This window comes from Cygnus olor, chromosome 1, assembly GCF_009769625.2.
Source record: "Cygnus olor isolate bCygOlo1 chromosome 1, bCygOlo1.pri.v2, whole genome shotgun sequence".
NCBI classification, from domain to species: Eukaryota; Metazoa; Chordata; class Aves; order Anseriformes; family Anatidae; genus Cygnus; species Cygnus olor.
The window spans coordinates 121,405,128-121,419,283 of record NC_049169.1 but is presented as its reverse complement, the minus strand read 5'-3'; the positions used below and the strand labels follow the sequence as shown (position 1 = coordinate 121,419,283).

General features: G+C 34.4%; 1 protein-coding gene across 16 annotated transcripts in view; it reads right to left on the bottom strand.

Moving 5' to 3' along the window:
• DMD (dystrophin) overlaps positions 1-14,156 on the bottom strand; it is a 1,063,969-nt gene that overhangs the window by 693,675 nt on the left and 356,138 nt on the right. For all 16 annotated transcript variants that reach the window (XM_040530986.1, XM_040530983.1, XM_040530994.1 and 13 more), the window contains 6 exons: positions 12,128-12,241; positions 10,395-10,550; positions 8,574-8,744; positions 7,353-7,535; positions 5,125-5,259; positions 4,219-4,368 (listed from right to left, as the gene is read on the bottom strand). In XM_040530986.1, the coding sequence (XP_040386920.1) occupies positions 4,219-4,368; positions 5,125-5,259; positions 7,353-7,535; positions 8,574-8,744; positions 10,395-10,550; positions 12,128-12,241 (909 nt within the window). The remainder of the gene's footprint in view (positions 1-4,218; positions 4,369-5,124; positions 5,260-7,352; positions 7,536-8,573; positions 8,745-10,394; positions 10,551-12,127; positions 12,242-14,156) is intronic.

Below are 14,156 nucleotides of genomic sequence, written 5' to 3'. Positions count from 1 at the left end.
CATTTGCTGTACTGACTAGAGCTGTTCTGCACCCTCACCTAAACTGTGCTCACTCACCATCTCAGAGAGCCATGTGACACTCACAGAGAATGAACCAATGCTTACATTGTATGGAGAAACAAGCCTGTGCCGTGACCCTGATTAATTTACACTGTAAATGAAACCAAGGAGTCTTCACAATAATCTTATAAAAAGTACAATACAGTCAAAGAAGTGTGACACAATGTAAGATATTTCTCCAGTGTGTATCAAGTGACTCAAAAACTTAATCCTGTTCACTGAGTAGGTCCCTGGCATTGTCACTGGCATTGCAGAATACTTATCAATTCAATCAAGAAAGATGCAACATTATGGAGGAGTTTTATTCTTTTTCTGTCAGTAGAAAAGGTACTGATGGAGGAAAGTATCACAGGGCTTTTCTAAAAGGAGCATACATACTACACACCTGTGAACCTGAGTTTCATATTTGTCCTTAAAACTTTTAAGTGTTTGCACGTGTATATCTATATACGCATATTTTTAAAAAGCTATATAAAAGTTTAAACTATTTATATATATACATGTATATGCAAAATTTAAATTTATTATGTTGAGCTATTATTTTTTTGTTTCAGTGAAAGAACATTGGCTTTCTTTTAGTCTGAAGAGGAAATAAGACAGTTTAACACCACACTTTATAAATGGGTCTGAAGACATAACAGGAAGCTCTAGTTCTGCTATTAGATCATAGTCAATAAAGCTGGAGACTTAGTCTCTAAGGGGAAGTGTGTGACAGTTAATTGCTAAATGGGAAATCTCAGGAAAATAAGCAACTCTTTACTTATTTCTGAGCCAGTGAAATGTTGACAGCTGTCAAGGAAAATACAAACAAATGAAAAAAAACCCTTCTGTTAGGAAGGAAAAGAGAAAAAGTATTCATGGAGTGTTTTTTTTTTTTTTTTTAAACCAACGGCTCTGCAGTTTCTTACGTATTTTTTGTGATTGAGATACATTACAACATCTCTGTACTTTTTTCATGAAATTGTTAATACATTAATCTCCACTTTTAGTTTAGAATCAGAGTGGATTAGTGGCTAAACATATTAGAACACAAAAAAATATATTAGAACATAAAAAATCTAGCTATTCATTTTGGGCACAGGAAATTTTTTTTTATACCATTCAAGCTAGAAAAAACTCCCTGCAAATTCTAGTAATATTTCACAGTGTGTTTTCAAAATAACTCACTACAAATATTTGACCCTTCAACCCCAAAGTGATATTCATCTTTGATTAGATGTAGTCCAAAAGTGCAAATTATACCAATGAGGATTTCTTTATCTCTTTAGATTACCACCAGGTGCTCTCTGTGCCTTGTAGAAGAAGCCATCTTCATAATAATCATGTGGATATGGGTCATGAAGATTTTTTTTCTCCTCTTGAGAGGAGAAGAAAATAAGAAAATTGCAACAAATCATGAATGTGTGATATTTGATATAACTGTAATCTTTGAAGGAGTCCTAAAAGAATTTAAGAAACAATCCCCAAGAATAAAAAATGAATACAGTGTAAACCCCATACAGGAAACATTTTATACAGGTTTTTGCAAGCATAGTCTCAAGAATACCTATCTGATATTTCTGGAGTTTGTTGGGCAGGATCTAAATTGTTTTTAACGTTACAGCCACTTGCAATATTAGTTTGAATTTCTTCAGGCAATAGTGTTTCGTAGATCCAATATATATAATTTGTAAGTGAATCAGTCCTTGAAAAGTGAAGATAGGGTGTATGTTGCTTATCGACCAGTCCCAGGTGTTCAAGAGTAAACTAAACATACTCTCTTTGTTAACTAAAGAAGAAGATAAGGCATACAAACATAAAACCTTGATCTGCCTTTGAAAAGGAGTATCTCAGTAGTGATGCAGCACAATTCTCTGCCAAAGGTTTGGTTTGGTTGCTCTATTAATAGTGAATAAAAATTTCACCTACCAGCTTCTGTGCAAATGAGCTTATTGTCTTCATAATTATCTGTGTAATTCTTTAAATAAAATAAATAACCTAGGATATTTAACATTAGGATAGCCTACTAGCTGGTCTGAAGTAGAAGTGACCTTGAACACAAGCTGCATAGTGTTGTTATATTCCTGCAATGTATTCTTATGCAAGGAGAGTGCATACTCATTTCAACAGGGCTACACAAATGGCACAGAAAATTCAGTGTCAGAAATCTATGAAACAAAGCATGCAAGACTTCACTGCAAAAATTAATAAAACGTTTTTTTGCAGAAAAGAGGTATTCATATGGTAAAGAAGCAGTGTGATTGAGTCACTTGTGACTGAAATAGTTTCTTTACTCTCTGATATACATATACAGATCTCACCATTAGTATTTGACAGCTGAACATCAGATTAGCTTTCCAAGAAGGAGGAGGCTTTCTCCCCCTCCCACTTTTCTGTCCTTATTTAAACTGGAAAGCAGTGAATACATTTCTAATATATTTTGCCTATATACTCATCAAAATTGTCTCCAGAAGTCTGGTCAGTACATATTCACAATACATATTGTACTTTTCAAATTTAACCCCTACAGCTAACACGATTTTTTTTTTTTTTAAATTTAATGCTTATTATTGTGAAGACTGGATACTATTCATCCATCACTCAGCAAGACTATGTGAAAGCCCTGTTTTCACACACCAGAAGTCCTCTGTATATTCCCAGTTTTCTCCTCCAAGTCAGGAAAAAAAACAGACACTAAGAAGCAGAATTCGAAGGAAAGTATCAGCCCCATGGCAGATACTTAGATGATCTTTAAGGTCCCTTCCAACTCAAACAATTCTATGATTCTATGATTTAAACAGAAGTTTGGTATCAAAAAAAAAGAGGAAGTATACAGAAAGTTATGTTATTTTTTTTTCTTAGGATACTGTCCAGAAAAATATGGAACAACATGAAAGCCTGCAGTTAGTAGTAGTAAAGGGAACCAGACTCTTTACCTCCCTGTCCTTCAAGTTTAAGCTCAGAACAGCTGAGGCCCCTTCCTTAATAGACACAGACACAGACACAGATTTCTAGGTTGGAAGAGACCTCAAGATCATCAAGTCCAACCTCCGACCTAACACTAAGCACTCCACTAAACCATATCGCTAAGCTCTACATCTAAACGTCTTTTAAAGACCTCAAGGAATGGTGACTCCACCACCTCCCTGGGCAGCCCGTTCCAATGCTTAATAACCCTTTCGGTAAAGAAGTACTTCCTAACATCCAACCTAAAACTCCCCTGTCGCAACTTTCGCCCATTCCCCCTCGTCCTGTCACCAGGCACGTGGGAGAACAGACCAATCCCCAATACATACTGCTGTGTTATTAATGTCATTGTTCTCAAGAACAAGTACATTTCATGCATCATGAAAGAAGAAAAAAAAAAAGTTATCCTTGTTGTAGGAATAATTATCGTTTGCTCACAGCTCCTTTCCAAAATTTTTCCATGTACATCACTTATGCCATTGAACCTAAGTTACTTTCGGTTGCCTTTGTAGCTCATCTTTGAATGTGTTCTGGTTCCAGTTATAATGAGGGTCTCTGATTTCTTTCCTAGTTCCTTTCTCATTTTTACCATGTGCTGAGATGACTTCTTCCTGACATTTATTTTCATAATCTTCCTTCTGAGCAATAACAATTAATTCATAAGTTGCAATTTCATATATGAAGTCAGGACTCATTGTCCTCCATTAATATCACTTTTCATGTATATATAGTGAACATTTCTTGCAATTTAACTGCCTAGGTACTCCGTCCTGTAAGGATGTTCCGCATTTATTTAGAGTTTATCGTCATTTTTGCCACTTTACTCCTTTGTAAACCGGCCTGAATTGACCAAAGAGGTATTCCATACCGTATAGTGTCATTGGTCAGCAATAGAACTGGGGGAATTTTTTCCCAAACTACTGTTCATCACTTGTTTTTCTTCCTTTTTTTTTTTTTTTTTTTTTCATTACTTATTAAATTGCCTTTATTTTAACCCACAAGTTTCCCTTGCCTTTTCTGGTTGTCTCCTCCACGGCACCAGAGGAGTGAGCAAACAGCCATGTAGTGCTTTGGAATTAACCCACCACACTTATACAATTGGTCCACTTCTAAAATAAGTCAATATTTTTGCATTGCTTAGGAACTACACTTTTTTTTTTTTTAATGGTGCTAGACTTTTTAATGAGAGAGAAGGTCAGTTATTAAATATACTTCCTGCTGCAGTTCTTCCCATCGAGTATTGAACTTCTCAAGTTTTTCATTGATCAGTTCATCCAAGATTCCACCATCAGTTAAAGTCTGAGCCAACTCCCGAATCTGATTGCGATTATCTTCTGGATGTCTCATTAAACGTTCCAAAGACTGAAACGAAGTCAAAAAGTAGATTGATATCCTTTCTGATAATAAAACTCTACAGAACAATCATAATTCCACTTAAAAATGAACTTCGCTTTTCATGCACAATTAAAGTAGATAGAAAGGACAAAAATTTCAATATCCTCTGTGTTGAAAACAAATATCCTGTATTACCTATTACTATAATCAGAAAACATAATAATAATAAATTGAGTGCTTCATTTTAAGCATGTGGAATATTCCCAATGAGTTCAGTGGCAGTTTTTGTGTACTTAAGTATAAAAAATTTGCTTGAGTACCATCATGGATGAAGTTCTACAGCAGAAAGAAAACACAAATGTAATATTTTGTATTTTGATTCACTTTGAATATTAACCGAATTTCTAAAAATTTGAAAGGTTCCACAGGGAAAAAAAAAAAAAAAAAGTAATAATACAGAGAACTGCAGCTCTAGGATGAAAGTTTGCTCTCCCTAGCCTTTGATATTTTAAACTGACTTAAGAGAGGCTGTTTTTTAAAACATAGATATTATTATCACCAAAAATTGTGTATGACATCAGGTGTAACATGTTCAATTACTTCATTTCACTTAGGTGGATCTAAATTCAAAACCTGATTTGTTGAATCAAGTGACAACACAGGACTTTCCAAATATTCTGTATTTTGCTTGTGTAATAGTGTAGTTTGTAGTTTGTTTTGAATATGATGTGATTTTCAATTTAGGAGTACATGTGATTTGGCATTATTAAAGACACCACTTACATCTAGGGACTCAGAAATCTCTTCTGCACCTCCCTGGATATTTTCAGTTGCCTTGAGTTTCAATTCCATCTCATTCAACCATTTATTTTCTGCATCCAAATATGACAATAATTCATGCCAACATGCCCATACTTCCTGATGGAGAAAAAAAAATGTTTATTGAGATTGAAGATCTAACAGCCAATTCCACATTTTAAAACACTGAAAACATTGCATACTTCTTCCCAAAACACCACAATGTCTGATGGTTATAGTGCCATACAGTTGATTTTTTCCAGTATTTGTGGATTCCAAATAAATACAATACACAGCCAAAACATTTTGATTAAACAGGGCAAAATCACAGAAGATAATACAAATAAACAAATGCTTTTGCAAAACACAATATAATCTTTTCTTTTTCGTGAAGTTTTTTCTGTTTCATATGCTTTTCTGTAAAATTTTCTTATGAGTTCTAAATATACAAATTATCAGATTTTTAAGGATTCATGTTAGAAGTTTATGTTTTTATTACAAGATGTACTTAAGTTGCTTATATAGTCTGTGCATTAATTACTTAAAGCACAGATTCATAAAATATCTAAAAACACAGCTTTAAGGAATTCTGACCAAAATCTCTACAGAAATTAATTCTCAACCACATTTAGTATAAATGTGTACTGGTTCAGCTGGGATAGAGTTAATTTTCTTCACACTAGATGGTATGGTGCTGTGTTTTGGATTTATGATGGAAATAATGTTGATAACACACCTATGTTTTAATTGTTGCTGAGCAGTACTTATACTAAGTCAAGGACTTTACTGCTTCTTGTGTAGCCTTGCCAGTGAGGAGGCTGGGGGTGCACAAGAAGCTGGGGTGGGACACAGCCAGGACAGTTGACCCAAACCAACCAAAGGGATATTCCATACCATATGGTGTCATGCTGAACAATAAAACTGGTGGGACTCGGCAGTGAGGGCTGCCCTTGCTTGGGGAGTGGTTAGTGGCTGGGCATCAGTCAGCTGGTGGTAAATAACTGTGTTATGCTTCACATTTTGTTCTTTTTTTTTTTTTTTTCCCCCTCTCCTTTTCTTTCCTATTAAACTGCCCTTATCTCAACTCATGAGTTTTACTTTTTTTTCCTCCAATTCTCTCCCCCATACCACTGCAGGGGGAGTGAACAAATGACTTGACTTTGTGGTGCATAGCTGCCTGATGACTTAAATCACAACAAATTTATAGACAGCTTAAATGCTAGAGTACAAAACACAATGTTGTAAGATTAAATTGTGTTCTTATTCTTCTATTGTTTATCATTTAATATTTTCCAGTACCTGAAGATCCTTAAATAAGCAGATAAAAAAGGTACTTTATATATAAGCAAAATGTTTAAATCTCCATAAATCTTTTAATTTTTCCTTTTTTGTTAGTAGAAGTTATAATAATTTTATTGGGATATATTTGGCAGACTGTACGTCAAGTTTCCCGAAGTACAATCCATCTCACCTAACTTTGGTCATAGTAAATTTAACTGTCTGGTCAAAGAAGAGGTTATAGAGGGATATTACTGTACAATAATATCATCATTCATTGGGGCAAACACAGATTACCAGCTTAGACTACAGACCTAATTTCCCACAGCAAAATTTAGAGGAGATAAATTTTACCCTAGTATATACTTGTCCTCTACAAAGTTAGCTAGTATGAATTAGTTCACAATAAAAATACTTACATAAGTCACTGTGACCACTGTGTAAAATACAAACAGTCCTAGGGCAAGAATCTCTAATGGAACTGGCCAAAATGGCTGGGTCAACTCAAAATGCATGAGATACATTCAGATTGTGAGCAGATCACATGCTGTTCCTGTGCTGATATTACACCACCTGTTCTGCTTTGGGGCCGTTTAATTAAAATCCTTAGCCATGGAAGAAAGAAGCTTAGAGGAGCTAGTGAAGACAACATCAGAGGGCTGCTACAGAAGACAGATGCTTGGCTTCATCTCAGAAGGGATAAAAACCCAGAGCAGCTATTGCTGTCTCCCATCTATGAACCATGCCTGAGGCATTTCTTTAATTTGACTCTCCAGCACATACGACTCTCAATACATGCAGTGTTTAGTATATGACTCATACACTCAGGAAAGCCTTGGGCTACTCATGATCCCATACAATAATACACCTTCGTTCTCTACCTTACTTCTGGGGTTAGAATGGCTATAAATATAATGATTGACAGGATAACCAACCTCCAGAGTTTTGCACTTTCCATTCAGTCTGCTGCATAGTCGCTGGTAGTTGGTAATTAGAACATCAAGTTCCTTTTTCAAAGCCTCATGAGCTGCAGGTGGAGCCTTTGCTATAAAATTATTCACAGAATCAGTAATAAGCTTCACTTTCACTTCTTTCTGCATGGCCTCCTCCTTTGCTCTCTGTAAAAAAGAATTCTGGTTTGAGAAGGAAGCAGACTTTAAATAACTCCTTCAGAATTGTCTCTGTCAGAAGGAAAAAACAAAAACCAAAAACAAACAAAACAACAACAACAAAAAAAAACCACACCCAACAGCTAATTAATTCCCCGACTTTCTGCTATGATCTTGAATGCATCCAAAACACTTTGTTTTTTTCATTTTTTTGGCAATACACAGTACTCACCGCAATTTGCATTTCTCACACTTACAATACACCTTTGTACAACTATTTAGCTTTCTGGAGTTTTCAGAAAAGTGTTTTTTTTTTTTTTTTTTTAATTTTTTATTTTCTCCCAAGAAATGCTCCAAATACCTTTGCCATAAAACTTTACAAACTGCAGATGAAAAAATCTATTGTGTTACAAATTCATTTCACCAGGTTTAATCATTAAGGCCATGTAATCTGAATTCCTGAATGGTATAGGCCAAACAATTCACCTAGAAAACAAAAATCAAGTCCACATCCAGTGGTTGAGCATGAGTATATTTGAGCATTAATCACAAATTATTGTGTTTGTCCAAAGACCACATTCATCCCACAAGAAAGAAACATTATTTGAGACAAAACATGCTATTTTTAAAGAAATTAACAGTATATACCAAAATGCATCCTGACATCCTAAATCACTAATTCTCTCTCTCTCCCTTCCTCTCCCATAAGCATAAAACATAAAACTCTATCTATCGCTTAACTGCTGCTAACATCTGATTCTTGGGAATTTCTCCTTAAGCAACATGATGTTGAAGCTGAAACGCAATCTAGTATCCAATAAAAACAAAAAGAAAACAACAAAAACTAGCTATGAAGTACTGTGACAGTTTAAATATCTTCAAACATATTCCAAATAGAAATTACTTGAAGACACCTACTGCTTTAAATTTCAGGCTAACAAATAGATATCAAAAGACGCCTTTCTATATGAAAGAGTAGACTTTTGTTACAGCAGAAGCTTCAAAAAGAACTTTAAAAACTTTTCAAGGTCTTTGTTCATCTTTTACCTTCAGTTCCTCAACAGCTTTCTGTAATTCATCCGGTGTTTTATACTCAAAATCTCTTTCCAGATATTCTTCTTCAGCCTGTGTTATCCATTCATGCATCTCTGTCAAATCCTTTCTGAGGCTCACAGTCTTATCCAAACCACCTTTTAATGCTGCCTTCTTGGCAGAGGCCTTTAATAAAGAAAACATTATGTGAAGCAAGACTACTGAACAAACTTAACAGTACTTTATCCTGAAAAGAACCAATTTCAATCCTATGCTTAGAGCTGTAAATTAGACAGTACACCCTTGAAAGTACACCCAAGGATGAAACTAGAGCCCCTTGAGCCTCAGATGACCTTTTAGCCAGTTTGAATGCAACCAGTTAGAGAATAAAACAAGCAATATGCATAGCTTACTCTTGCTGATGAAGTCGTTATTGAATCCCTCGGAAAAGTGTATATCCTAAAGAAACGTAAGTAAAAAAAGGAAATTTCTACTGGAGGAAAATATCTACCTTAGAGTGAAAAAAAAACCAACAAAACCCTTTCATTAAATCCTTTGCCAATCATTATCGCTATATTGAGGTCATATAACTTGTACTATATTGCCATTTATAGAATTGTGCATCAGCCTACCAAAATTGTCCATAACTAATAGCAGTGACGAAGCCATCTTTCTCAGTATAAAGAAGTTTGCAACAAAAACAGCTAGTTGCCACGGTGCCATTTTCAGAACTGGGTATGCAGAGCTGATCACACCAATATCCTGAGCAGGTAAATTTTACTTAGGTAAATTTTACTTAGATAAATCAGTATAATCAGGAGGAAAGTGTTTTAGTATTTGGCCTAAGTTTCTGACTGTTACTGGTTTGGTTACCCATCCTTGAGTATTGTCTGTTAAAAGTTGTTCTACACAAATGTTTTACAGGGCAAAACAGGGTAATAAGAAAAAGGTCACATCCAACAAGTGTGAAAGCAGAACAACATGGGGTCCTGCAAAATTTCTTCTTTCTCAGTTACAGTACCAGAAGAGAAAGTAATCTTCTATCATCTGCAAGAGTATCTGAATACTGACTGTTAGCCCTCACAATCATATTAATTGCATGTATATTAACTCAAGCTGACTTTTCAAAATCCTTTCAAGAAATCACCACAATCCAATCTGATTTATATATTTACTACTTCTCATGTGTTTTAATAGCTGTTACTGAAGAAGTTGTATGAGAAATGCCTACTGAGAGGCATTAATTTGTGCAGTGTACTGAATGGAACTATTACAGGAAAATTATCAGGGAAGTCAGAATAAAACTGTAGCAGACTTGTAAACTTACAAGGCTTTATGTGAATTTTCTTTCAAAGAAGTGCAAAGATATCTGGTATATTAATATTACAAAAATAAGCAATTAAAAACTTTATGCTTGTCAAATGGGAAAGACTACAGAACAGGGTCAATAAAATGTCTTAGAGATTTCCAAGATCAACTTTTTTATAACTGTGCTTATCAGAAAAGTGTAAGAATGGTATTTTGCACATGTATAGTAATTTATATAATAGTCTCTATTTCTCTGTCTGTAAGGAGCACAGCATGTCTCCCGAATTCCATCTTTCAGAAAGTTTCATTTCTTATTTCAAAATAACTGAGACCCTTATATTCCTTAGTATCTGTACCAGAAACTTGAGATATTTCATATATCTCAAAACACTAATCACCATCTTGGATTTTCTTTGGTTTCCTCTAAATCTTTCCTATCTACTGGGTATGCACAGAAGGACAAATTCTACCAATGAGAAATCTGATTATTAATTTAAAAAGAACCAGTCACAGAAGGAGACTTGTTACCTGTTGGCAAATGTGTTCCCATTGAACATTGAGCTCTTTTAGTTCTGTCTCTATTCTGGAAGCAAATTCTGGCTCTGCTTCACTCTTCATTTTCTTCCCAACCTCATTAACGCTGTTTAAGCTAGGCTGGATTGTCTGGATATCATTTACTAAAGCCTAAAGGAATAACAGAAGATTAGGCAAGCAGCATTCACACAAACGTGCATTTATACTATTCTTAAAATGTTTCTACATGAGATTTTGACATGTCTTTGGTTCAGATCTCCAACCAAATGAGCACAATTTACAGACTTCACTATGAAAATAAATAAAAAGGAATGAGCAACCATAATGTGGTAAGCTATTCTGTATCACATAAAGTACATTTGCAAAATATAGAATATAAGGTTTTAAATATACATATACTACACATTACATATACATACATATAGAGTATATATATGCATATACACTATATATAATGTTTCGCACAATGTATATCTATTACAATGTCTAGATCTTTTATTTGTATTTGTGAAAGAACATCCTATTATAATGGTGGAAAATTACTTTAAGCTATCTTACTAATTATTTTAAGCTATCTTACTAACTACGCATTACCCTTGGGTTGATAATTCACCTGATAGTTTCCTTAGAATGATCTGAGTGGTGATGTCCTCAGGTTATTTCTAGTTATTAGAATTTTATTGCAGTTGAATATTATTTAAAACCTGAGGTAGTTCTAACTTGCTACCTTCAATTTTACTTCCTAAGGCATTCTTTAGTCCTTCAGATGTTACCTGGGTTTACTATATAGCAGAAAAAGTTCTAAGTGTAAAAGTGCAAATGGTGATGATGATTTTGGTAATTTTCTTATTCAATTGACATTAGTGGCTAATATTTATGCAAACTCTTCATAAATTCAAGTGACATTCTAAATCAGTTGCATGTAATTCACAACTCTGTAAAAGGTAAGAGTTGTTCCATACAATTTATAACAATTTTTATTTAAATAAGGGGTAGCAGAGTAATGCTGAGGAGCTTGCAGTTCTGTAAGATCAGTATGTATCTTTCATAATATTTACACATCCTGCCAGAACATTTACAGAACTTGTAAATTCCATTGAACATAGTCAGGGATTATTATGGGTTACAAGATTCACTACACTTACACACTCTGTTGGGGCAGGCAGAAAAATTTGTAAACCCTGTGAAGGATGTATCATTACTTCATGATGCTTTAAAACTCTGCAGGGAGGAAATCCTGGAACTTCTAAGTTTAGTGAGAAAAATGGATATGATTTGCAATACCTGCAAGTTGTTTCAGTTCAGTTAGAAAAGTCTGTAAATCATGTGTAAATAGTAGATGTAGAAAAAGATCTTCTGATACAGATCATACAGCACACAGCAAATACACATACAATGTTAGTAAGCTCAACAAACTAAATAAACAACTATCTTAAGAGGCTGCTAACTTATTATTCTGTGCAAGTCCCCTCTTGTTCAACATTTTGCTCCTGCTATGAATATATACTGATACAGTCCCTGTATACTTTCTCTCTGTATTTAAGTTTCCCATGTTTTAATAGAACTTTCCTTCAGGCACAGGAAATTAATCAGGTTCAAATATACTGCAAAATACAACCCCCTTACAACCTGAATTTGTTTTTAGGAATTGTAATTATTTGTGTAAATTCTATATAAGCTGAGCACATAAAGAAGACATAGTTGTCAAGCAGACAGGTAATACTCACTGTACACTGTTCAAGTTGCTTTTCCAGTGCTTCTGAATCACCAAGGGCAGGCCATTCTTCCTTTAGAAAAACATCCACTTCAGCCATCCACTTCTTCAGTGTTTTAGTGTCATTCTGTTTATTACAAAGGCATTTTATGGCATGTCACAGAATATCAGTAACTGGCAATAGTTTAATTCATTCTGGCACTATGACTAAAACTCACTGCAATTTAATTTTGCTATTATTGGACTGTTTGAAAGTACTCAGAAAAATGCAAATACAAACAAGCAAAACCAATTTTATTTGGGACTCCTGCAATCTGAATATTTCTGCCCAAGTTCAATGTGTCTACAAGTGGGCAACTTCCCGTCTCTCAAGTTTATGCCTTCCGGATATCATTTGTGTTTACATGCTGCATGTGTGTTCATTAGGTCCTTGTATGGCTTCAGATTACTAATACTCGGCAATTAATTCAGGCTCACCTATCAAAACCTCCTGTGGTTCAGTTTAAATTTCAGGCTCATTTTGGAAGTTGTGTGCTCTATTGCCTATTTCTCTACCAGAACACAACACAAAAAAAGTTCCCTCACTACTCGGAATAAAAAACTTGTCATGGAAACAAAAACAAATTCACTCCAGAAACTGAAATCATGTAATGACTCAATGTCAGAATCGAAAAGAGGATTTCAGAAACTGAGTCTCATTTACTATCTATAGCACTAGAATATTTGTAATTAAAGTATATGGAAAGCAAATTACTGATTAAGCCTTGCAATTAATTTAGGAGGAGAGGGGAGGGGAGGGGAGGAAAAAGAAAAGTTGAACATGAAGTGCTTGCAAATAAGGAACTCTACCAATCCAAGGAAGCATTACATAGATAACCTAAGACCATAAAAGGTAGAATGAGATTTGATGATCTGACAGGAGAACCATATCCAGCTTTGCTCAATCCTACAGATGAAAGACTTTATTTAATCTTGCAGTCAATGAGAAATTTAAACTGTTCTTTAAAAAAATGTCACTTAAAATTACCTTAAAATGCTACCTTAGGTAAACAGATGCATATTAAAATAAAAATGACAAATGGCAAAAATTAAAAAGGGAAATTATAATGCATTTGTTCATCAAATTGTCTTTGTTATCAGTGAAGTATATATCACTATTATATGCTGAAAGCAAAATTAAATTAAAACATAAAAAAGGACATTTCATTAGAATACAGACTGTGCCTTAAAATGTGTCCAAAATGCTTTAAAAACTATTACATGGTAGATAACCAAAGGAAACATTTTCCTAATGTGCTTGACATATCTAAGAACAACAGGCTACCATGGAAAATGAATTGAAACAATAAAAATAATCATACAGAAATTATCGGTATAGTTCTGAATGGCAATTACCAAAACAAAGTTGAAGTCTCTACTGTGCATTCAATTATCACTTAGTAAAAATAGTTCAGAATCATATTTCATGATGAAAATTTAATACCTTTACATGAATACTTAAAGTATAGTTCATTAGTGCTGCAAAATATAGATCTGATGGAATTGATTTTAAAAAGAATCAGTCTCCAGCTACCAATGAAGATCAAATGTATAGCCTGCATTTTGAATCAGACTGCAAATGCATTTTATCTATCAACACTGATGTTATCATATCCCTTGAAGACACATTACATGAATTAAAACAGCTAAAACAATTGTCCGGAAGGCAAGTCATTCAAGGAGTTGAAAGGACAATGAATTTTATATTAACTGTATACCACAGTGATTTCAGCAATAAATATAAAGACCAAGATTTGTATTTAACAATAGCTCAGATAGCTTTAAAAATACTTGCTCTGAAGAGCATGGCCATGATGTTCAGGACAGGACATTCTTCTTTTAAGACCAGTGAGTGAACCTCTACACTTCTGTCCAGAAAATTCAGGACAACAAAGATACAGGCTTGAATTTCACAAAAAAAAAATATTCTGTTTTGTGCAATTAGTAGTGATTAGGGGGTTGGATGCAGTTCAGGGGTGGCCTCTATGCCCCATGCCAGACAC